At 47.2% G+C, this 24,038-nt stretch overlaps 1 protein-coding gene across 1 annotated transcript in view; it reads right to left on the reverse strand.

The window, feature by feature from the left end:
* ADCY8 (adenylate cyclase 8) overlaps window positions 1-24,038 on the reverse strand; it is a 158,142-nt gene that overhangs the window by 72,762 nt on the left and 61,342 nt on the right. Inside the window, exons 5-7 of the mRNA XM_045861149.1 lie at window positions 18,417-18,544; window positions 6,250-6,408; window positions 1,988-2,258 (exon numbers count right to left, since the gene is read on the reverse strand). Coding sequence (XP_045717105.1) covers window positions 1,988-2,258; window positions 6,250-6,408; window positions 18,417-18,544 — 558 coding nt within the window. The remainder of the gene's footprint in view (window positions 1-1,987; window positions 2,259-6,249; window positions 6,409-18,416; window positions 18,545-24,038) is intronic.

Raw genomic sequence — 24,038 nt, forward strand, 5'->3', positions numbered from 1 at the left:
TATCAGTGCCAACCAGTTGATGTGGATGTCAGTACACACTCACTGGCTCCTAAGTGTGAGGGCATCGAAATGAGCTGAGACTATGCACAGTGAAGATGGCACACGTGGGGTGTGTCCGGGCAAAACTCAGGCCCCGTGAGGGATGCATGGTATGGTGAGCGACTGACAATGACATATTGTATAACAACTGTTCGGTGATATCAGCAAGGAGTTTTAGGAAATGAGCAAAGAAATATTTCAGATATTCCTGCACAATTTTACCAGATCCATCAATCACAGGATAAAACCAAGCATCTCCACCCATCTGGGTTCTCAATCATTAGTAGCAAGGTGAGGTACAATGGAGACAAGAAGCAATGAGGAATTATCCCAATTTCTACAATCAGCTTAAACAGAAAAGAGTTTTTCCAATGGAAACACCAAAAAGAAAAAGAAACATAAAGAGAGAGAGACAATTTCACGCAGTGACTGAGGCCTTCGAGGCGAGGCACACGCCTTCTCTCCCAGTAAGCAGCTGAGACGGCCCTGTCGGCTGGCCGTGCACCCCCACCAGGAAGGACACAGAACTCCTTTCATGTACCAGCAAATTGCACCGTGCACACCAGTTCAGGGATGGAAAGAAGGAGGCACGGAACTCAGTGATGATGTGTGTGGGCACAATGACTTTGGGGAAAACCGAACACTTACAAAAGGAGAGTAAGAACCCAAGGGCAGACCCTTGCAAAACAGGGGGCCTGGGTTCGACTTGCATCGTCCCCAGTGGGACGTGGCGCACACACGGCCCCTCAGCTCCTTCGCGCAGAGCTGAACGGAGACAGAGGGTGACCGAGCCTCAGCGTGCCCCCGCCATCTGTCAGATGCAGACGGCTTTCAGCATTTTAACCTTTTCCATTTTAAATGTCTCCAAGCAGACAGATTTTCTTCTTATCTAAAAGTTAATGAGAAAAGTTCAGGTCCACGGATTAAAACAATTAACCTCCCCTGGGCTTCAGGAGGCTCCTGACACTCCTGGTTTGGTTGCTTTACTTCCAAGTACTCTCAGCTTTTGCTTGGCTCAGGAGCATGTCAGAAACGGTTTACCAGCCTCATGTATTGGCTTTTTTGTGTTTGTTTCTTTAAAAAAGGACAGTGGAGGTATACCATTTAACGTATATGAATTTAACTGTATGTGCTTGGCACAGATGATGAAAGAAGAAACCCAGAGTCAACCAGGTGACCTGCCTGCGCTCTGGACAAGCACTCTGGGGACAGGAGCGTCCCCAGATCCACTTTGGTCCTCTCCCATGACCAGCCTCCACCCTCCAGTGCCTCTCGGAGTCTGCGTGCCTCATTGGGTTTAGTGGAATCCTGGCAGTTGAAGAAATAATTTAAAAAGTAATTTGTTGATCGGTGATCTACACCTTACGTACTGACTTTGGAGCTCTATCCCTTGCATATGAAGCAAATTCACAATGAATAGGGACAGAATTATGTGGGTGGCTTTGACACTTCATGCCACTCCTGAACCCTCTGACCTTCACCTTGGGCATCACTTGGTGCTGCTTTTAAATTCCCAAATCAACAGTGTCCTCCTGACTTTAAACCACAGAGGGCAGCTCAGAACACCCGGCCTACCAGCTACCTGGAGAATAGCGTTCTCATGGGCCCGATCTCGTCTGCTTGAGCTGCCCGTTTCATAACATTGGATCTCTCTTTTCCAGCACGAGTCACTTACTGTTTGTAAAATGGTTAATTCAGCTGCACATGACATTTATTTTTAGTGAGGTCGAAAAATAAAAAAAACAAAAGGAGAAGGCGTCGGGACCACTGGCATTTCTGGCATTTCCTGACATGGCACACAAAGGTTAATTCTGTCCCGAGGAGATACGTTTGATCATGTGCAATTATGTCACTGGGCGGAGATAAGGTTAAAGAAGCATCCGTTTCCCCCGGTGAGGGTGCCCTGGGCATGCACTTGGCTAACCAGAGGAAGGACGCCAGGACTTACGTTCTGTTTCCCCACTATGTTGTCGAAGGGCAGTTCGGGGCTCCAGGACCCTTCGGTGAACGTCGCCCCGCTGTTTCTCCTGTCCGAGCAGCTCACCGACTCCTTGACGATGTCTTCAGGCAGGGACAGCAGGCTCTCCTCGGGCTGCTTGATTAAATAGGTCTCTATGTTATGCTTCCTCAAGAATTCGTTCCTCTCTTTCCCGTGGCCCTCCTCCACGTTGTAGTCACCGTTGAGGCAGTCGAGCGTGGCCTTGGAGATGTGAATCCTCCTGTGTACATAAAGCACAGGTTGTTACACATCCCAGACGAGGCTGGCGAAGGACATTGCTGATTTTTGTGCTAGGCAAGGCTAACATCAAGGTCCTGTGAGGACCTGCCCTCAGGGACAATGTATGTTCCCCTGAGAAATCAGGAAGAATAAAATAGAACCGAAGTCCAAGCATAAATCAACGAGCATGGCAGTGCACAGCGACCTCTGATGAAACGCTGCCCCGCTGAGCCACGTGTCAACACTTCTTTTGGCTTTTCTTGTGGCCATCAGCCCGACCTCAGTGACTCTCTTTCAGTGCCGTGCATTATTTTGGGGCAACAAGTTCCACAAAGGTTTCCGAACCCAATGGCAATTATTGTCCAAAGTCACCATGCAATGATGACAATTTTCTTAGTGCCTTGCCTATTTCTTCAACTTGTCTAAGATCTCCTTAAGAGTAAAGGCAGGTCTTACAAGTCCACAGAGCTACATGGAAGGTCTTTAGGGAAAGCCACTGTAAGATGCAATTTTTCCTGAAATGTGCCCATTGCGAGGGGCAGAGAACAGAGCTGTGGGCATGTGCAGGCCGGCAGCTGGCCAGTCTCACAAGGTGAGTGACTCATTCCTGCTCCGTCATCAGCCACTGCAGCTCATGACTCAAGTTTCTTTTTTAGCAAAACAACAGATGACACGAAGAGCCTTAAGGATCAGACTTGAACTGTGGACATTTCACATGATAAATCATTCTGGGAAAGTGTGTTTTTGTTCTCCTGTCTCACTCCACTGGACGACCTACTGTGCAGTGGTGTGGCGTGGGCAGACCAGCAGGGCGGCTACAAGCATGGACTCTCTGGCCAGACTGCTGGGATCAAGATCCTGCCTCTGCCTCTTACTTGCTAGCTGTTAGGTCTCGGGCAAGTTACTTGACCTTTCTGAGTCCATTTTCTTATCCATAAAAAGGGGAAAACCAATAGTACCCACTTCATTGGGTCACGGCAAGAGTTGATTGGTCAGAGAGAAAAGGAGAAGAACCGCACGATTTCACTCACATGTAGGATATAAAACAGAAAGTACAATAACAAACAAAATAACAAACTCACGGACACAGACAACAGCATGGTGGTTACCAGACGGGAACGGGGTGGAGGAGGATGGAGAGGTTACAGGAGGTCAAACATATGGTGATGTGAGGAGGTTAGACTTCGGGTGGTGAGCACACGATGCCGTACACAGATGATGCAGTATAGAACTGTACACTTGAAACTTACGTTATTAACCAATATCACCCCAATATACTTAATATGAAAAGAGCTGGTTAGTGTAAGGAGTCAAAATGGTGCATGGTGCATTGTCCATACTATAAAAGCGAATGTTTAAACGGTTAGGGGCACCCTAAGAAACGTCACTGAGATCACACTGCTGGCGCCTCCTGCTCCGGGTTCGCAGGATGCAGTCTGAGTTCTGTGGCGGGTCTCCAAGGCCTCCCCTCCCGGGGCCCCGTCACCTCAAAGCTCATTTCTGACACCCCTCCAGTGCAGCACCCTGTCCTCTCTCCAGCTTGTTGAGTAATTGGCATTTCTTCAAGTTCAAGGTGCCATTTCATGTCTATTAAACTCAGAACAAGCCTTTCCCTGTGCCCAGGAGGCGCCCTGCGCATTGTCTGTGTGACAATTTCCTAGTCCTTGATGCAGCTTAAACCTTACTTCCTTAGGCCAACTTCAGTGTTCCTTTGAATGAATGAGTGAATGAATGAATGAATGAATGCATAAGGTATATGCATAATATTTTGCTTGGCTCTTGTGATTCTAGAAACAATATATCCGAGGAAACAATGAATTTCTTGAGTGACATTTCCGAATGCATTGAACTTTCAGTACTACCTCTACTTCCCTCTTGCCCTTCTTACCCACTCCGCTCAGCTCCTGCTTAGAGAGAGAACAATTCACGGCAAAGGACACGTGAAAACAAAGACAAGGAAACTACCAGTGATGCGTTTGTGATCGTGTAAGGCACACTCCCCACATTTCCCAACCCAGCACCCTTGCACACGGCCACTGATTTCGGGCTGAGATAACAGAAGCAGAAAGATGTAAAGATATTTCGAATCATCTTCAGAAATGTGCTACGCAAACACAACATTTTCTCGCGATGGATTTGCCAGTACAAACGAGCTGAGCCGTGCTGGCCTGGGAGAGTAGGAAGGCTGCTGGACCTCCTGTGACATCAGCGCCCCAGACTTCTCCCGACCTGTCTCAGGGCGAGGGGCCAGAGGGCTGTCTTTTCCTCTCAGCCACAGTGGAACTCCCAGAGGGTTTTATAAAGGCTGATGGCTGATCTCGTTTTAAAGTAATTAAGTTAGATATCAACCCCCGTTTGGCATTTTCTCTGGATTCTACATCTTCCTATCCTGTACTGGGGCACAGGAAAAGTAATATTTGCATATGCTAAATCAATATTATGTTTCCTGTAGTGAAAGGCATCCCCACCTTCACTCATTGCTAATTCTTCTGCAGAGGTTCCAATCAATTTGCACGCCAGTGTTTTGACGGGAACTGGGTTTTAGATGTTCCTTCTGTCGGGGCTGCTCCCTGGAGCTTTGGAGCAGGGGATGTGCAGACGAGAGGCTGGTGACTACGTTTATCTACAGAAATGAGTCAGACGGCATTCTCATGTACGGAATGCCAGGTAAACCCGCTATCTCCTGATCATTTTCAATGCCGGGATATAACAGTTACGGTCGTGAGAGGCAATGAGATCTAACAAGTTGGTAACACTTTATTTTGCATACGTGTTATCTTGTAGCCAAAGCTATCACAATATGGCTGGCTCCGTGGATTGTGTCATATGACTTTCCTTCCTCCTACAACTCTAGGCGATAGGCATTTCCCCCTTTATTTTGCGATGAAAAAAATGGCCCAGGCACAGTGAGTAAGAAACTGGCCAGGAGTCCTATTGCTGGTAGGTGCAAAGTCCTTCTAAGATCCTACATCTTCTTCATACAGTAACTACCGCCAACAGTTCATATTTACCGGGCACAGGACGAAGCACTTTGTATGCATTTTCTCACTTAACAAAAGCCCAAGAACAGGGGTCCCTAAAGTGTGGTATCAAGGCCAATGGCATCAGCGTCACCCGGGCACTTGTTGCAAAGACACAGTCTTTGTCTCACCCCACACAAACTGACCCGAAGTATGGAGGGTGGGGGACAACCACCTAAATTTAACAACCCCTCCAGGTGCCTCAGATTCCCGCTGGAGCTGAGAGTCACTGACCTGGGAACCCGAGGCTCAGAGGGTGCGGGGGGCTACGTGGCTGGTGCTGCGGCAGGGAAAGGGTTTTATAGTTCAGTTCTGCACGACGCCAGGGTCCAGACTATCAGCCACTGTGCCGTGGAGTTGGGTGCCTCCCTCTCCCCTCCCTTCCTCCTCCCTATGTGCCAAGCAAGCATTATGCTAGACTCTTGGGGACACATCGAGGGCCTGGAGATTCATAATAAAAGGACAGCCTTGAGCAAACTGATCTGATAATTTAACAATGGGAAGCAGTGATGTGTAGTGAGGCACTATTTAATAGCTGTGTTTATGTGACATGCAATTTCTCTGAGCTTCAGTTTCCTCTTTAAAGCAAGGAAGCTAATATTTACTACGTGGGGTATTATAAGATCAAATGATGTTATGTATTAATGATATTCAGCAGCCTGTCTAGTACATAGTAGGTACTTACCCCATGTTTAGAATTGGGGGCTAACTCTCTTACTGAAAAAAAAAAACAAAAAAACAACTAAGCTGAGTTTATTCCTGTGCATATTGATGGATAGGAATGGGAAATAACCCAACATTTAACAAGCACAAAGAGGAAACCCAAACAATCTCAGACCCTGGGAGGTTCTGTCTGCTCCCAAGTAACTGCTTCTTCGATCCCTGCGCCCGAGTCCTGTGCACGGGAAACCCACTGTCACACGGCGGGCAGGTGACGAGGGTCACGGAGAAGAGGGCCTCGCCCTGGCTCACCCGGGAATCCCTCCCGACTCCAGCTTGTTCGCAATGTCCACGTCCCAGGACCAGACGTCAAACTGCCACTTGCGCAGGCCCAGCACGCCGCACAGCACGGAGCCTGAGTGGATCCCGATCCGCATGTCCACATCATGCTTCGTCCTTGACCGCACATACCTGTGGACAGAGGGGAATGGAGAGACACACGCGTAAGTAAGGTGGGCGCCCTTGGCCCTGGTAGCAGCCCTCGTCTTTCCTACTCCGTAAGTTCAACTTCTGCCCACTTACATGCCATCTCTTCCAGGAAGCCTTCTTGGATTTCCTTTTCCAAAGTCCTTCAGTCTTTTACCTAAACTTTTAAGAGCCCTCAGTACCCTTTTGCTCAAACCTGCTGGTCCTCTATAACCTCTGTCTCAGGGGATAGGTAGTGTCAGTATCCTTCTCATCCCACTCGTCACTAGTGGACAAACCTGAGATAAATGACAGGCTCTGCACTGCACAGCACCTTCCGTTTCTCACCTTAGTTGATTTGTACTGTTTCCTTCTCTCCAATCCTCCCCCCAGCACTCGCGTTCAGGTCCCCTCGTGCTTCCGTCTGGGGTCCCTGCCGCAGCCTGACCTCCGTGCAGCCCACGCTCGACGACAGGGTTACCACAGACACAAGGTCTTTGTCGCTCCGTCACTCCCTTGTTAAAAACCCTTTCCCAGCCTCCTCCTCAGAGGAGGGGTCGTAGGAGCAGAGCACTGGCCTCCCAGGGCTGAGCTGGGTCATCCCCTGGGGGTGCAGGAAGACACCCTTACAGCCTCCATTCACAGCTTTTGTTTTTGTCTTGAAAAGCTGCACAGAAATTTGATACATGGGTTGATCTCAGTGACTGGGCTGTTGGTCTGTTCTCTGACCCTGAGCAGGAGGAGGTGTCTTGAGAACAAAAAGATTTCTGCCGTTTTTTCTTTCTGCATGCACCTTCCTTCTTCCCTTTCAGAGTATTTCAAACAGTTTTGGTGTATGAGTCAAATGACCTCAGTTATGCAGGGGAAATTCAACTGGCAGGATAGAATACTTTGAAATATAATAACTAGAGAAATCTTAAATGCCACGTAGAAATTCGATTGTTGTTTTACTTCAAAATGCTTAAAAGAGTTGTCAAAATTAAAGATAATTTATCCATTTTTCTTTGACAAAAACACCCACAAAACCCAGGGTTCCATACTTGCTGCCTTTTTTGTGACGATCGGTTGCCATAATATTCTCTCTAGCAAATCTTCTGGGAAAACCAAAGCAAAAAACAAAACAAAAAACAAAACAAACTTGCTTCCTTTGTTTAAAAATGACAGTTTTAGATGGTGAAAGTAATTGTCTTTCACAATAAATCCCTGTTCGAAGAGAGAGTTTTGAAAATGGAAGCTTCGAAATGTTCCCATCTCTCTAGGAAAAGGCTTGTCCAACGTGAGCTCTGTCACCTCCCAGAATTCTGAGCTGCACATTTCCTCCTCTGAAATGTGAGGGACTTCCAGATGAAGTGTCTGGGTGGGTGTGTACCCGTCCATTAAAAATATTAGAAAGCTATTGCCTTCTAATGAGCTTGTAAGAAAAACTCAGAGATGCCAGAGGGGGGAAATATGACAAGAGTCACACAGAACTTGTGCATAAGTGACACAGTCAAGGGGACTAGGGCTCCCCCTGCACCTGCCCGTCTTTATAAAATGTGTATTTAGAGCGGATACCCATTGGCGACAGGTGTACACATAAACTGAACTTGGAACCTGACCTTTGTGCCCCTGTATCACAGACTATTAAGATTCTTAAAAAAAGAATCAATCATGTTCACACCCCTTGCCCTCACTAAACCATACTGAGAGCAGAAAGATTTTAGTACAGTGATGGAGTTAAAATATTTAAAATTACTAGTTCATCATTATCCTTTAAAACCCATATTGTGTAGTAATGTTTTAAAATGTGTGACTATAGTAAAATTGATAATAAATACAATTTCTAAATTATTATAGTAACAATTGTCATAATCATTTTCGATAAAGAAGAAGATCAAATGTTCAGAAGCCACTGGTCCGTAGGACAGACAGAGTGGGGAATTCCTGGTCTGGAACACAGAGCCCTTCCTGATCTGTCCTGAGGCCCAGTATTAGTCCCGTTGCTCCTGTGCCTGTTAGATGCCAGCCGTCTAAACACAGGCCTGCTCCCCATGTGTCTTCTCCCTCAGCGATGCCCCCTCAGCCTGGGATGTCCATCCCCCATTTAACCGAAGGCTGGACTGCAGGCCGGCCCCAGTGTTCCTACTGCATCCCCACGAACAACACCCGAGGTGCAGTGTAGTAACCGTCTGTCTCCGCTCTGCACTGGAAACTAACCGAGGATGGAGGCTTTGCTTGGCTCCGTGTCCAACACCCCTCTGCACAACAGGCTGTGTCTGGAACTGGGCCAGCGCTCAGAAAGGGTGGATGGGTGAGTGGATGGGTGTCATGTTCCCCCCTCTCTTAGCTCTTTGATAAACAGAGTAAGCTCCTTGAAGGCAGTTTTCTGCGTAATCCTTGCGTCTTCTCACATCCTGAAGGATCATGTCTCACATATAGCTGGGCTTACAAACACGACTCCCCGTTTTGGGAAAGAATAAATGAATGAATGATTCCGTGTGCAAAACTGGACCTCTGTTTTCTCTGTTCCTAATACATTGTAAGATCGTACAAAATTATTTAAGCAAAAGGGTTGAAGTCGGTTGAGTGCATAAAAATATGGAAATAAATTAGACATTAGGAAGGCAGCCACAGAGGTTAGAAAGAATGCTTATAGCTAAAAGGGTGAGACAATTCTTGTCCTTGGTGAAGATTCTAGTTTCCAGGCCTTGGTTTTTAACTTTAACTTGTGAGTTAAAATCCATATAGGTCCCTTCATTCACTGATGATGAAAAGAGTAAAGGGCATTTGAAAAAAAAATAGCAAAGCAAGAGGAGAAATGGTATCCGGCAGTTGAGGAGGCATTTCCGTTTCGGTGAGGCGTGTCATGAGGAGCGGTCCACCAACCGTGTCTTCTGCTACAGTATCCAAGCACGTGGTAGGACTGCACTTCCCCTGTATATTTCATGCTATTTTTGGCCAACAAAATGTGAGCGGCAGTGATATGGGCTACTTCTGAGTAGAAGCTTTAAAAGTGCAATCCACCATACTCCTTTTTTCTTCATTCTTCTGTGTCCACCATCCATTGATGACCTCTGTGATGGAGCCTTCTTAACCAGGGTCCTTGAAGGAGGACAGTGGATGCTGGTGCACCCTGCCACTCCCTCAACCCTCCCATAGTGGACAGGGAATGAGAGTGAAAAATAAATCCTCGCTGCTTTAAAGCACTGAGATTTGGGGGAGGATGCTTGTTACTTCAGCATAACCAGGATTATCCTGACTGTCACAATCACCAGTTTCGGTCCACATTCTTCTCATTATATGTGAATCACTATCGTGTAGAGGTTAATATGGATTCTAGTGCCAGGCTACCTGAGTGTATATCTTGCTCTGCCATTTACTAGCTGTATGACCTCGGGGAAGTTACTTAACTTCTATGTATACAATCGGGATAATAATAGCATTGTCATATTAGGTGAGTAAACAAACACACATGGATGGTTGAGAATAATGTGTGGTCTATTCTATAAGCACTACTCAGTTGCTTTATATATATTAAAGAACTACAGCCCAGGAAAGTAAAGGATTTTACTGTGGTCCTATAGCTTGTAAACAGGATTCTAGGACTAACCTGGGGCTGTTGGGTTTTTAAACCTTACGCCCTTTGCAACATGGTGTGTGATCCTTGGTGAATAGCTTAATATGACCTTGAGTTTCAATAGTTGTAATACAAAGCTCTAGCTGATTGCTTCACTTCCAGAGCCTTTGTGAGCCCCAAAGGAGATAATGGATGTTAAAGTGCTTTGCTAACTAATTGTGAGGGACTATTACACAGCACACCATGCTAATGCCATTAGGTAATTAACATTACGCAGGGAATGCACTGGAACATCTTAATGAAAAGACATTTAGATTTTTTTTTCTTCTACAAAAGAAAAATTATAATAAGAAGACACCATTTCTTTATGGCACTGTTTTCTTCCTGTTTGTTGTGTCTGGGATTTGGCTGAAATGAAAGGTAGAAATGAAACTATGTAACAGCGATGAATAATTTACAGACACTGATCCTCTTTGGAAAGCCTACCTGGTGGTTACACACAACCACAAACACACACCACACGTTTCAAGATCGGTTCTCGAGGGGAGAACTTGGAACCTTTCTCAAGTGCAAGTGCAGAGGGAGTTCTGCTGAGTTACAAACTGTGTTCAGTTTTCCCAAAAAAGAGCCCAGGGAGGTTATCTGGGGCTCCTCAGCCACCAGTGAAGAAAAAACGACTCCAGATCAGCCGCACTTGAAGCATCTGCCACCTCTCTTTCTTCCCCACGGCCGCTGACCTTCCGGAGGGCAGGGCTACTGCCTTTTATTTCCACATGCCCAGCACTCAGCACGGTGCTTGGCACAGAGGTGCGGCCAGGGCTCTAAGCAGGCACTGAAGGAAGGGCAAAGCTCAAAGGCTTTATTGCTTTGTGACCCTGCGTTGCCCCAAGATGCTTCTAAGGGCCCAGGGGAACCACAGAGGGGCCTCTGGACCTGCCAGTGGGGCGTGGGGGCGACCCTCCGCAAGGTCCCCTGCACATGAAGCAGCTTTGCTCTCTTGGTTTTCATGTGGGGCTCCTAAGATTTCTTTTACATAAAGAACTCACTTAATAATAGTTATTTTTTTGCACCTCTCTATCAAGCAGAGAACCAATCTTGCAAAAATGAACCAGCCAAAGATTGAAGATGTTATGGCTTTTAATTGAACTCCTAAATACAAATGCTTGGTATATGGGAGAAGATGAAGAACCTTAGAATTTTTCTTTCAATTTAAGTGCTTTAAATGGTTCTTTTTGGCCAATTAATCCATCTACAGAAGGGGCTGGAGGAATGCCAAGGGGAATCATCTCGTAGTCTTCATTGATCTGTAAACCAGACGCTCTCCGTTGGGAAATACATGGGTGGGCAGGGGACAGGCTGCAGCAGCTCGGCATTCAGGCCTGTGGGATGAAGGACATCCAGCTCCTCAGCTTTGGGGGCACAGGCCGGGGTGCCAATGCTGGACCCACCACTTGCTGGTTGTGGGAGCTGGAGCGCAGGACAGAGCTTCTCACTGCAGATCTCTCTCACCATATCCCAGGGGCCCAGTCTGCATTAAAGCAGGTCTGGCGGGAAGCTGGGTCTCTCCACTTGCTCGCTGTGGGCACTGGGCTCACTGCAGTATTAGTGCCCATGTCCCAGTTTTCTCACGTGTGACAGCAGAAAGCACTAATCCTTTGCAGAGTTGTTAGGATGGTTTATAAAAATCATGTATATAAAAGTGCTTTACCTGGGGCAATTTGAACACACGAAAATAACAGCTACTACTAACTTTTGTTAGCAATACCAACTTATAATTACACGATAATTGCACAGGTTGAATCGGATCAAAAATTATAAATTGATCACTCTAAAATAATGATTGATTACTCCACTCTTCTTGCTAAAATGGTGCTCACATTTGCTCTAGCTACATCAAAACAGCTTCAACCAGCCCATTTGATACACCAACTGGGCAGTTCCTAGACTTAAATGGGTCCGAAAGGACGAACCAGCAAGCAATGTAGTAAGAACTGAGCGATTGGTCCTCAGCTCCCTGGAAGCAACGGCGCCCATGGACATGCTGGGGGAGGGAAAAGCGAGGGAGTTAGTGACGGAGGGGACTGTGGCCGCCCTGCAGGGGTTCTGTGCCAGCGCCAACCTTGCCCTCACAATACCGTGTGCGTGATTCCCAGCACCACTGGAAGAATGAGGAAACTGAGTTCCCAGAAGTACCTTCCTTTAGGGCACACACGGCTAGAGGAGGAGTCGCTGGAGTTTCTCCCGAGCCATGTGAGCCTAAACCCAGCTGTCCACTTCAAGTCCCCTGCAGGCTTTCTTCTCCCAAAGAAGGGTATATGGACCAATGGAGGTCGAGCTGGCTCAGCCCCAAGGGTGGACGACACAGTCTCTACCAATTAATCCCCCAAATCAGCAGATTATAGCAAGCTCCATCCCATAGATGCCAGAGCTCGCACTAAAGGGTACCTCACGGGTCTCTCGCTGTTGCCTTGGGGGCTGCCAGCACAGTGGCCATGGGCCCAACCAACGTCACCTTCAACTGTGATCCAGGCAATAGCCTCTACTGGATGTCAGTGTCGGTCTGCCTCCGCAACCACGGGGCCCACTCCTTCCAGGGGAGACTGAAAGCCACCACGTTATATCCCAGCACGGAAGTTCAAGTTTCCCAGAGTGCTTCACTTTGACGCTCATGGCAATTCCGAAGGTAGATAGCTATAAGCATTATCAATGTCCACGTTACAACGAGGGAACTGAGGCTCACAGAGAACTAAGCTATATCTGCTGCCTCTTCTGTGCCGGGCCTTTCATCTTCACGGTCTTATTTCTTCCTCACAACCATAGATACTATAGATACAGTTCGTTCATTCATTCGCTCATTCATTCACTCATAAACATCTCTTGAAGACCCCTGCTGATATAAGCAGTGAATCAAACAGACAAATCAGAAAACCAGTTCCTGTATTCATGGAACTTACTCGAGGATGGAGTATCCCCATTTTACAGCTAAGGGAGCTGGACAGAGGAAGGTCGTATCGCTCACTCAGGGTCAGTAGGACGTGGGCCCCAGTCGGCCCTCATGAGGCCAGACTGTAAGCTGACGCTTTGCTGGTTATACTCCCTTCAGCATCGCACCCCTGCCTGGGGAGTGGGCACGTGGCAGGAAGACATGCAGATTCCTGCTCAAACCCAGCGTGGCCCCAGTGAGGGAACGTGAGAGAGAAGATCCAGCCCCCCGTTTTCCACCACGGAGCTTTGGCGTCTTCTCTCCTTCCATCAAGACAGATGTTTAAACAACTGAGGTTCTCTAAATGACCTGTGTGTGTGCACTCGATAGCGCATATTCCTTTGAACTCCCAAGCATTTCATTACGCTGTTAAATATTATGTGAGCCATGACGCTGAGTGGCTACCCCTTTTCCTATCTGGTAATATGCCAAAACAGATCTAAGCCTTCCCCTGAACGTTGATGGAGTCAGACGAATGTGGCTCAGGGTCTTTGTTCTGCCCCTTGCACGATCTGCCTGAGAAGTCATTTATCCTCTCAAAGCCTCAGACGCCTCCTCTGAAAACTGGGGGAAGTATTAGTAGTTTCCTCACAGGGTTATCGTCAGAACTAGATGAGCTGCGTCAGGAAGACCGCTTTCTATAGTGTCTGCCTGGTACACGATGAACATTCAGTCAATACTAGCTTTATAAATTACGGTTACTAGATCTATTCAATCTTCACCATTATAAATAATTTTGCAAAAAAAAAATCATCATCCACTGTAACGGCTGCATTTTTAAGAGGAATGTGGCCTTAGGCATGCTGTGCTTAACGACCTTTCAGAACAAGTTGAGAAAGGGGGTTTTAGGAAGAGAGAGAGCAAGGAGGAGAAGCGAATGATGGGGGGGCGGGAGGGAGCCTGGGGAGAAGGAAAGTGGGAAGGGAGGAAAAGCAGTAAGTCAGAGGACGGCAAGGAGAAGGGAGGGTGCCGGGGGCACGCAGAGAGCCTGGGCCGGCCTGCCTCCAGCGAGGGGGCAGGTACCTCCCTGCTCTCATCCCTGGTCCTGCCACGTTGCCCGGCAGGGCCACCCGGCCACGAGGATTAAGACCTTTGCTCCCATTAACCAGCTGGAGACCATCCAGCTCCTGCTTGGCATTCTGGTGTCATCCTATGACTTTTTAGCCACCGCACTGAAAAGACCAGGCCCTGCAATTTTCATTAAGATTCATCAAGGAAGACTTTTATAGATCCTCAATAACGATACCGCCTGTAATGGAGCCCACCGTAAATTTGGTGTCTGCTCAGCCATCAAGTGTCCCCGAAATAGACCCAGGGCGTGTGAAGAGGAACCACCTGGAGCCACTTCCAACCTGCTTAATGGAACTATTACCTAAGCCTGCTTTAATTAATTTAATTTTATGAACAGGCATGCAGGAGATGGTATTAAATGCTTCATTAGAAATAAAGCTACATTCAATTACTTTCGGTCATCCATTTAGCTAATATCATGTTTGTACAATCAAGTATTTTTTTATGGAATAAATTTAATCGGAGGCTTGACTGAGGCTCGTTATCTTCTTATCCTCAGAGGTTTGCTGATTTTCCTCCCCTTTCAGTATTGGTTCTGCTCATTTATCAGGGATGCATGTGAGACGTAAGCTGTACATTCAACCTTTGGGTCCTGATGTCGGGTTTCAGGCATCAGGAGCAATTAATGGCCCTCCATGAAAAGGACCGTAGTGGCCACACCTCGGGAAAAGACAGGGACAGGGACAGGGAAATGGTTTCCCTCACTCTGTGTGTCCTCTTGTCCTGACTTTCACTCTCTCCTGACACTTGGGGTGGTCCGACTAGCAGCAGCTAATCCAGCCTTTCCTAATGTGGCCCCCTGTCCCCACGTGCCTGTGACCAACGGGGAATCTCTATCCCTTGTTAGGACTGATCTGTGAACAAGGGACCAGCATCCCTTTGAGTGTGGCTTTGCCTTTTGTGCAAGAATTTTGTCACCCAAACAAGGACACTGTTGGAGCTGCTGGGGTCTAGAGAGCCATGGCATAGATGCGGTCTCACAACCGAAGCCCCAGCCTCTCACAGCCTCTGTAATTGTGCAGAAATGCCAGAAAGAGGGACGAGGACAGACCCTGACAGAGTGGGGACTACACCACCACAGGGATCCATCTTTGATGACAAACACACGGGGTGGCCACCTAGTCTGGGGAAACCAGTCCATACATGGATTATTGACACTGGCATTCCATGACAACACCTGCAACATAATGCAAAGGACAGTTCCAGACTTTAAGGCTTCTGTGGAGCTTTCTGGCTGAAGTAAGCGTGCTTGGGGCTGAATAAAAACTGTCATCCCATGTAAGTGATAGTGGATTAAGATTGTTAAGTCTTTTTAGACGGAGCGATGTCACTGGAATTGTCTTCCACACACATTCAGGTGCAAACGGTGCCTGCCAGGCATTCCTGAGAGCACAGGGCCTGGCAGAAAGCGTGGCAACTCTAGAAGGCTGAGCCGATTGCAACCCAGGCCTGCCTAAACCCAGAGTCCTCATTTATTCCTCCGCGTCATGCTGTGTTGTCGACTGGCAGAATTAACGCTGGACCTCCAGTCCCCTACAGTATAATCAAGGAGGTGTTCGAGTATTAATAGACTCTGACTCACGTACTTAAAAAAAATATCCTCCTGAATTGTCTTATTCCAAAGGAGTAAAAGCAACTCTTAGTGAACTAATAAGAGAAAGCCTTGAGCCATTTCAACCTATTGAAATCTCGGTTCTCACTGTTGCACTCCAGAACCTCAGGGACGAGACCATTGATCGGATAAAATGGCCAGGAGGGACAGGTTCCTCTCCAGAAAGATAAATGATGACACTCTAATTGCCTTCAAGAATTCCAATAACGAACATTCGTTTCTCCCGCAGTGCCATCTCTGCGGCGTATCTTTTGCTTAAGCTTAGCGTACAAACCTCTGTGGAAAGTTTGTGCCTGACTAGACAAAGACAATGTGCATAAATAGATAAAGAAGATCATAAAAATATACAGACATGTGATGAAATGCTACTCAGCCTTAAAAAAAGAAGAGAATCCTGTAATCTGGGTCAATACGGATGGACCCGGAAGGCATTATACTAAGTGAAATACGCCAGAGAGGCGAAGACAGACTGTACATGAGAATCTAAGGAAAAGCGTTGCACCCATAGAAACAGACAGTAGGAAGGGGGTTGCTGGGGCAGGGTGATGTGGGAAAGTGGGGAGAGGCTGGTCAAAGGTACAGGCCTTTAGTTATAAGATAAAAATTAAGTTCTGGGGATGGAATGTACTGCATGGTGACTATATTTAATAACACTGTAGTGTATTCTTGAGATTTGCTAAGAGAGTAGATGGCTAGATCTTGGCATTTTCATCAAAAAAAGAAAAAACAACTCTGTGAAGTCACGGATATATTAATTTCATTATGATAATCGTTTCACAGTTTACGCATCTATCAAATCATCACTTCGTGCGCGTTGGATATGCATAATTTTATTTGTCAGTTATGCCTGCTGACAAATAAAAACTAAAATTAAAAAATAAATTAGAAAGAAACTCTAGAAAGTTGTGCTGCTTAAACCTGATTTTCACGTGGTTGATAAATCACCAGTTTTCAGAACTGGCAGAAAGTTCAGGGCTGGTCTGGCCAGTGTCCTCATTTCATAGACAACACATCCCAGTGATCACCCTAATGGACATCCATGGACACCTAATGGTCACCCTGGAGTGATAGTTCCTCACTGTATTTCCTGGGCTTAGCACAGTGCCCGGCACATGGTAGAGTCCACAAATTATTTGTTGGTTGACCTACTGATTGGTTGGCAGAATAAGGTTTGCAAACCCAATTAGTTGTAGAGGTGGTACAAGATATTGGGTCCTCTGGGAACATCGTCTCCTTTGAAACCAGTCAAAATGCTGGCATAGGTCATCAAATTTTCAGGGCGAAACTCTCAAGTGTCCGAATTAACCGTGAAGAAGCATCTGCAGCATTTTCTGTCTACCGAAGGCTGATCTAAGGGAACTGTGGGCTGGAGATTATGGGCTCCTCTGTCCACGGTACCTGCAGGAGGGAATTTCGGCATTTTTATAGAGGGGGCAACAGGAGAGTGGGAGTTTCCTGTCTCTTTCCCCACCTGCCGACTTGGTCTCAGGGATGGTGAAATGTTGGATTTTCATCCAACACCTCTTAGCCAAGCACCACACCCCCTTGACTGGGCCCTGGTCACGGGTTGGTTCCAAAGGTGGGGCCCTAGGCGCCTGCCCACCAGGAGTGTCGTTTTAGGCTCAGTCTCGAAATGACCCGTGTCATGTCAACGGAGCAGGGTCATATTTAGGGAAAGGGCTTTGGCGTCCTCTTCTTGATTAAGGGCTACATCACCTTCCTCGATGTCAGGAGACCTCTGCCTGAACCCTGAATGAAGTCAGGGGTCTGTCAGCAAGCAGAAGGATCAGGAACAGGGTTCGGGCCACCACCAAGCCCTTGAAAGGGAGGTTCCAGTTCCTCAGATTTTCCAGCAGGGAGAATCTTCTTGTCTGTTTCTAGCAAGACTCCTCTTCCTCTGTAAGACAATGGCACGAGCCACTGTCTTTGCTGTGGTCGTGGGAGGATGTGATGCTTGCATTTCGGCACCTCGAGGGGAGCTCTGACAACACTGAGCTTCTGTCCCAAAGCCATAAGCAGTCTAGTTCCACAGTCCTTGACTCCAGTAACTCCGCCCCGTTGATCAAATACACTGACCAAAGCCCAAAGCACCTGTTGCACACTCGTGAAGCCAACCCTGGGGGTGGCCCTTCAGTGATTTCCTATTGGCCTCAGGGTAAGGTGCAACCCCTTAGTGGCTGAGAAAGCCCTGCAGGCCCCTGCTGCTCCCAGCCTGCAACCCATCTGTCACCACCTTCTCAGGTTCCACGTCCCGATTCCTGCACGTGTCTATCCTGTCTTCCAAGCTCTCAACCACCTCCAGGATCTGGCTACTGTCTACTCACTTTTTAGGGAACAGCTTAGACATCTGTGCTCTGAAAAGCCTTCTCCAGCACCTTGGCATGAATTAGCTGTTCCTTCTTTATTCCCCACAAGTGTCCTGGATTTGATTCATCACAGAGCTTATTGCAGCATCTTGAAATTGCCTATCTGTTCATCTCTCCCACTGCACCATAACCTCCCTGAAAGCATGCATTACACTCATCCCGTTCCTTGATGGATCCCCACAAGGACATTGGCAATACAAATTTGTTGCACAGACCATTGAAAGCGAGGTACGACTAGAACATAATGAAGCTACTAGGTTCATCTGGGAGAACTAACGGGTACGCAGTGTTCATGAAATAAGTCAGAGGGCTTCATAAGTCACTCTTCAACATGCACGTGATTTACCACCAAGGACCGATGGGGTGGTTTGTCTTCCCCATCACACACATCAGAGGCCTGGGACTATGAAGGGGATCCCGAATTACCTGATGGTTTTGATCATGCTGAGGCCCATTTCCACACAGCAGTGGGCGTGGTCCTGGCGGGGCTCCGGAAGTCCAGAAACACAGTAGTAGCAGTCCCCTAGGATTTTGATGCGGAGACAGTGGTGCTCCTGGAAGGAACAGATGGGGAAGGAAAGGACCGAGTCAGCAGATGGGTCCGTGCTTCACTGAGGCTTGGGAAGGAGGGAAGCAAGGTCAGGGGGTCTGCACCGTGGGGCCAGGAGCACCTGTTATCTCCCAAGGGAATTAGAGGGCATCCTAGACAAGGGTTTGAAGGGCTCAGAGGTGGAGTGCAGTCATGGGAAAACACTGGATATGACAGGTACAGGACTATATCTCCTCTCTGCCACATACTAGCTTTCTGATCTGAATACTCAGCATGTGGACAGGCCTGGCGAAGAGAGGAGATTCAACCTGCACGCTCAGTGTCCCCTAGGAATCCTGTCCCCAGCACTGTCTCTCTTCTCAGGACATGCCTCTGGGTTCCCAGTTTGCAGCAGTCTCCAGCTCAAGTTAAAAGCATAAATCATTTAGGGATCTCCATACTACTTTAACTCTATGCTAGTCCCTTCCCATGTAGGCAATTGGCACCTTCAGGAGAGGCTAACTATGTCTCACACCTCCTTTTATTCATTAATTAATTGATATGTGTGTTCATTGAAAAGAAACATCAATTGGGCATCTACGATAAGGCAAGCATTGTCCCTGATATCAAGATGATTATTAATAACCAATATGATGCCCCATATTTTAAGTGGAGTGAACCCTTAACCCACCTTATAGGTAGGTACAGGTTTTATACTCCCTACACAGTTGAGAAGTAAGACACAGTTTTTTGGTGGGTTCACAAGCACCAACTAAAAGGTTTACACTTTAGTATTGAATGGGAAGAGTCTGAATGTTGCAGGTTTTAGAAGCAAGCGAACTTAAGGCAGTAGTAGCCTAGGGGCTAAGAGCTCTGGCATGGGAGTCACCCTGCACAGGGTCAACTCTGAGACGCCGTACATCTTGCCTTTACTTGTGTGTCTTTAGTTAAAGTACTTAATCTCTGAGCCTCAGCTGCCTCGTCTGTAAAACGGATGAGAACAGGACCTGTCTCATTGTGCCTGTGAAGGTTCACTAAAACGTTGCATGGGGAGACTCAGGGCAGAGCCCAGCAGAGGGGACACTAAATTCACATGGTCTCTGTGAGGATGACTGGGACCCCTGTCCTCACCCTTCATCTCCGGGATCACTAGCAGAGGACCCTCCCTTTTGGTTTCCTTGGTTACATGGGTGGGGCCGCATGACCTCTGAAGTGCCTTCTAGACCTGAAGCCCCAGGAGTCTGTGGGTCTATGGCTTTGTGGGCGAGAGGCCTTCCTGGGGAGAGCAGGGCCCAAGGGCAGGAGCAGGGGAGTTGCAGACAGAAAGGGCCCACCGAGATGCCAAGCTGTGAAGCACTGTGCTGGCTTCATCCAAAGTTGTGCCATTCATTTACATTTGGGTGACAAGTGAAGGCAGCCACTCTCCCAGTACAAAACAAACATCAGACAAGGACAAGAGAATCAGACCCGGCCCTGGGGCTTCCCTTCTTGGTCAGATCTCCAGGATCTGGCCAACCTTCCCCAATGGGCACAGAAGCGATCTTCAGAGCTCTGAGAGCACTCACAGCCTTCCCAGGGTTATTTTTAGGAGCGTGTGGTTCCTGTCTATTGGCTGCTCCAATGCTGCTAATGTTGCAGGAGAGCTGCCCAAGAGGTCTGGTCAAGAAGGGACGTGCAAGGCCTTCAACCGCTTCCTCTAGACCCCTGCAGTGTTAGGGCCAGAACAGAGCACTTGGCCCACTGGCCTTGGCAGTGTCCAGATTTGTGGAGTCCCTGGGACAGTTATTAAAACAACCAGAGGGCCAGCAGGCCAGCTATGGGGCTCAGTTTTGTAGTTTTCCAAGGAAGTATAAAAAAATCTATCAACAAACCAAATAACAACCCAACCACCGTTGACTACCCTCCTCACGTTTTAAAAGAAAAGGCCTTTTCAACATCAAAAAAGTAAAATGATATATTCCTAGAATAAAGGAAAATTCTTTGCACTAAGTGAAATTAATGTTATAAAAGCTTCACTGTACTGCTGTATTTATATCTGTGTGTGTACATATATGGGGGTTAGGAGCAATGACCCCCCACACAGTCAAAACTCCATGTGTAACATTTGACTCCTCCCCAAACTTAACTGGCTACCCATCGTCCCTTGGTAACTGTAGGGGATTGGGTCCAGGCTCCCCCTAGAGACCAAAATGCTCACGTACCTTATAAAAACAGTGAGTCTTCCACATTTGCATACTTTCATGTATATAATACATTGAAGACCTGACTTCTTATCTACCAGTTTGCAGACACATTTTTCTGATTAATTCCTCTGAGCTGTTGTATCACTTGGACAGGAATAGCCAAGCAACTTGTTTTTACCAGCAATTCCTTTGTAAAGTTCAGATTAGGAGAGCCAGGTGGCTTTGAAAAAAGATACTGAAGAAGAAACATAAAGTAGGGTGAGGGTCTTCTTGCAAATTGTATTGAGTTAGTTTTAATATAATCCTTTTCCTCTCATCTTGATGGCTTTGATAAGATTAAAAAAAATCTTGGGAAATCCAGAGAATTTATGAAACCATTTGTGTAGATAAAACTGAGGAGATAGAGGCACCAATTATCAAAGATAGTTCTATCGTTGGGTAGGGGTAGGAGTCCACTGATTATACTTTCTGTATTGTCTGCATCTTTGATGTTTGATTTTTACATAATGAACAAGCATTGTTTTTGTAATCAGAAAAAAAAACCCCATAAAAAATAAGAAGAGAGAAGACTCTCGGAATAAAAACATTAGTGCCATTAATGCACTAAAAATAGTTGTATTCGAAAACATGACAATTTTATAGGCTTTCGTCTAATTGTAATTGCAGAGATAACGCTGGACTATGTTGCCCTAGTAAAAAAGGAGCTGTGGTGAGTCCCCTGGAGCAGCCCTACCCCCGCGTGCAGGCACACAGCACCTGGGGACCCGGGCTACCTTCCCTCCCGAGGCTGCTGTGCTTTCACACATCACTGGTGTGGTCACATGTGACTCATTTTCATGCTCTTCGGCCGTAAATTTATCACACCATGTTCACAGACTTGAGAAATCCTTTTTTTCATGCAACGCCAATCTTGAAATTCTTCCTATGGCAGTACAGAAATAGCTCTCTCATTGTTTTCAGTCTGTTCGTTAGCTCTCCATTGTGTTGGATTTTTCTTTACGGCAACAATTTAGGTGCTTCTAGTTTCGTCGGTCATTTTCAAAAAAGGTTTAAGCTCTAATGAGGTCAACTGTATACCAATAAATTTGTTCTTCATTTTATAATTTTGAAGCCTTTATAATAATGTACATGTTCTTTACTCCTAATCTGGATGAGGGGGGGCAAGTAGGAACTACTTTATTTTTAAAAAAGATCAAAGACCAGGAGTCACTAAAGTTAGCCAAAAGTATTAACAAGGGTCGGAACGCTCTATTCTGAGCAGCCCTAACCACCAGGGCACAAAGAATTCAATCGCACTAGGAGGATCTTTTCCAGAAGGCTTTGAAGTTGCCCCTGAATTTTAATAATGCAGTGAATAAACGGGTACAGTGTGTGACATTTACATGGGAGGCGCTTTCTCTCTGATGCGCGACAGAACGAACATCTAGAGCCAAGGCCCATGGCAGGGAGATGGAGCTCGTTATAAAGGCACGGAGTCTCCGTGCTGAGAGATGCTAAAAGTGGCGAGTCCAACCGCCTTTTAGGCAGAAGCAGAGTATGTGACTTTGCAAAGTGACTGCTGGGGGCAAAAACATTTAAAGTGGGTGTTCTCCTTCCGAGGTGAGTAGAACCGTTCTCCCTGGCAGAGTTTATTAAACGTTTCTACCGGGGTCTCCGAGGGGAGCAAACCTGAAGCACCTGGTGGACGGGAGGGGGAACTAGGTTGCTGCTGAGCACTAACGGTACTGAGTACCGACTGGGAGCCAGCCTGCGTGTGAACACCTCCCAGGCATTGTTTCCCTTGTCCACTTTCGGCAGGAAACTGAGGGGCAGAGAGGGATCTGCGCAAGGTGTGTTCACGTCTGGCCCATGCTCCAAGTCCCCTCAGTGTAACCTTCCAAGCCATCCTGCAGGGGCAGCAACACTTCTGTCCCCCAAAACGCCTGCTGCATTGCTTAGAGGTCAAGGCCAAGCACCTGGCCTCAGCCTGGACCACGGATGCACTACCTACCCGTGCTTCTGGGCAGACTGTTTTACTTCTCTGAGCCTCCGATCAGTCACTCACTCTGTAAGATGGCAACAATGGAGAAGCTTCCCCGTAGGTTTGTTGTGAGAACTAAATTAGGTAAGCCAGGGAAAACACTCATCACCGCGCATAACATATGCCAGGCAGTTTATGAATATTTAATAGATGATTTAACATCATCTATCCAACTCTTCTTAACTTAATATCCACTTTTTCTTTACAATCTTTCATTCAATAAGACTCATACCCCCGAAGGTGGACTACAGAATGTTGTACCTACTGGGGACCGATGGGCTCTATACCCCCATTCATGCCCCCTCCACCATCATGTGGATGGTACCCAGGGTGAAAAGTCCAGGCTCCAGGACAAAGCCCACATTCCTTAAAGTGTCACACCATGCTCTCCACGATTTGTTTCTGCCTTCCTCTTCAAGTTCATTTCTCACTGCAATCTCCCATGCCCTTCATGCTCTAACAATCTTGAGCTTCTTGTAGCTCCCCAAACCAGTAGCGTGATTGTGCATTTTGATACTTCCCTGCCTTTGTCCCATGGCTCAGCCCAGAAGGCACTGCCTTGTCTAGTGTGATGTCAGGACAGCTCCTGCCCTTGCTCAACACCCAGTTTGCAGATGACCTGTTCTCTGGATGCTGCCAGAACACGACCACCACTTCCCTGACCCCCGCAAGCACCTGGCTGTTCTTTCTTTCAGCCACCAAGACTCTTGTACCTATTATTGCTTGCACCACACTGTCCTGCTGTTGTTATAACGGGCTTGTCTTTCTCCCTGACAAGGCTCGGAGCTTCCTGAGGGCAGGCTCCGGTTTTGCCTTCCCAGAGTCTCGCACGTTACCTGGCATGTGGTTCGTAGTCCACAAATGCGGGTTGAACAGTGTGCATTAAATGTTACTTAGCAACCCTGTCCCTGAGTCAGTCTGGTTTATTGTGACACTGAACATTAACTTTGGTCACATTTGTCAGTTCTCGATGGAAGGCCATTTTTGTTCATCTTAGCGTCCCTGAGCAGACATGTTCAAAACCATACTATGAAGTACAATAGCTATGTGTAACGGGCACCAGCCACCGCTGATGCAACGATCAAAAGAAGTGGTGAACATTCTTTCCCACCTCCAGAATCCCAGCCCTCTAGGTAAACCCAGCTCTTGTACTAGGGGAACATCTTGGTCTCCACCTCCTCTTCTGCCCCTGTCAGTGTCCCATTTAATAGTTGTCCGGTAGCTACAGGTTACTCTGCAGGTTCTTTGGCAGGTCCTTGCCCACCTGTCTGGCACATCTTCACCACGCCCTACCTTGCATCTTCCCCTCTGGCAAT

The sequence above is a fragment of the Phyllostomus hastatus genome, unplaced genomic scaffold (genome assembly GCF_019186645.2).
Source record: "Phyllostomus hastatus isolate PE091 unplaced genomic scaffold, TTU_PhHast_1.1 phas_scaffold_21, whole genome shotgun sequence".
Lineage (NCBI taxonomy): Eukaryota > Metazoa > Chordata > Mammalia > Chiroptera > Phyllostomidae > Phyllostomus > Phyllostomus hastatus.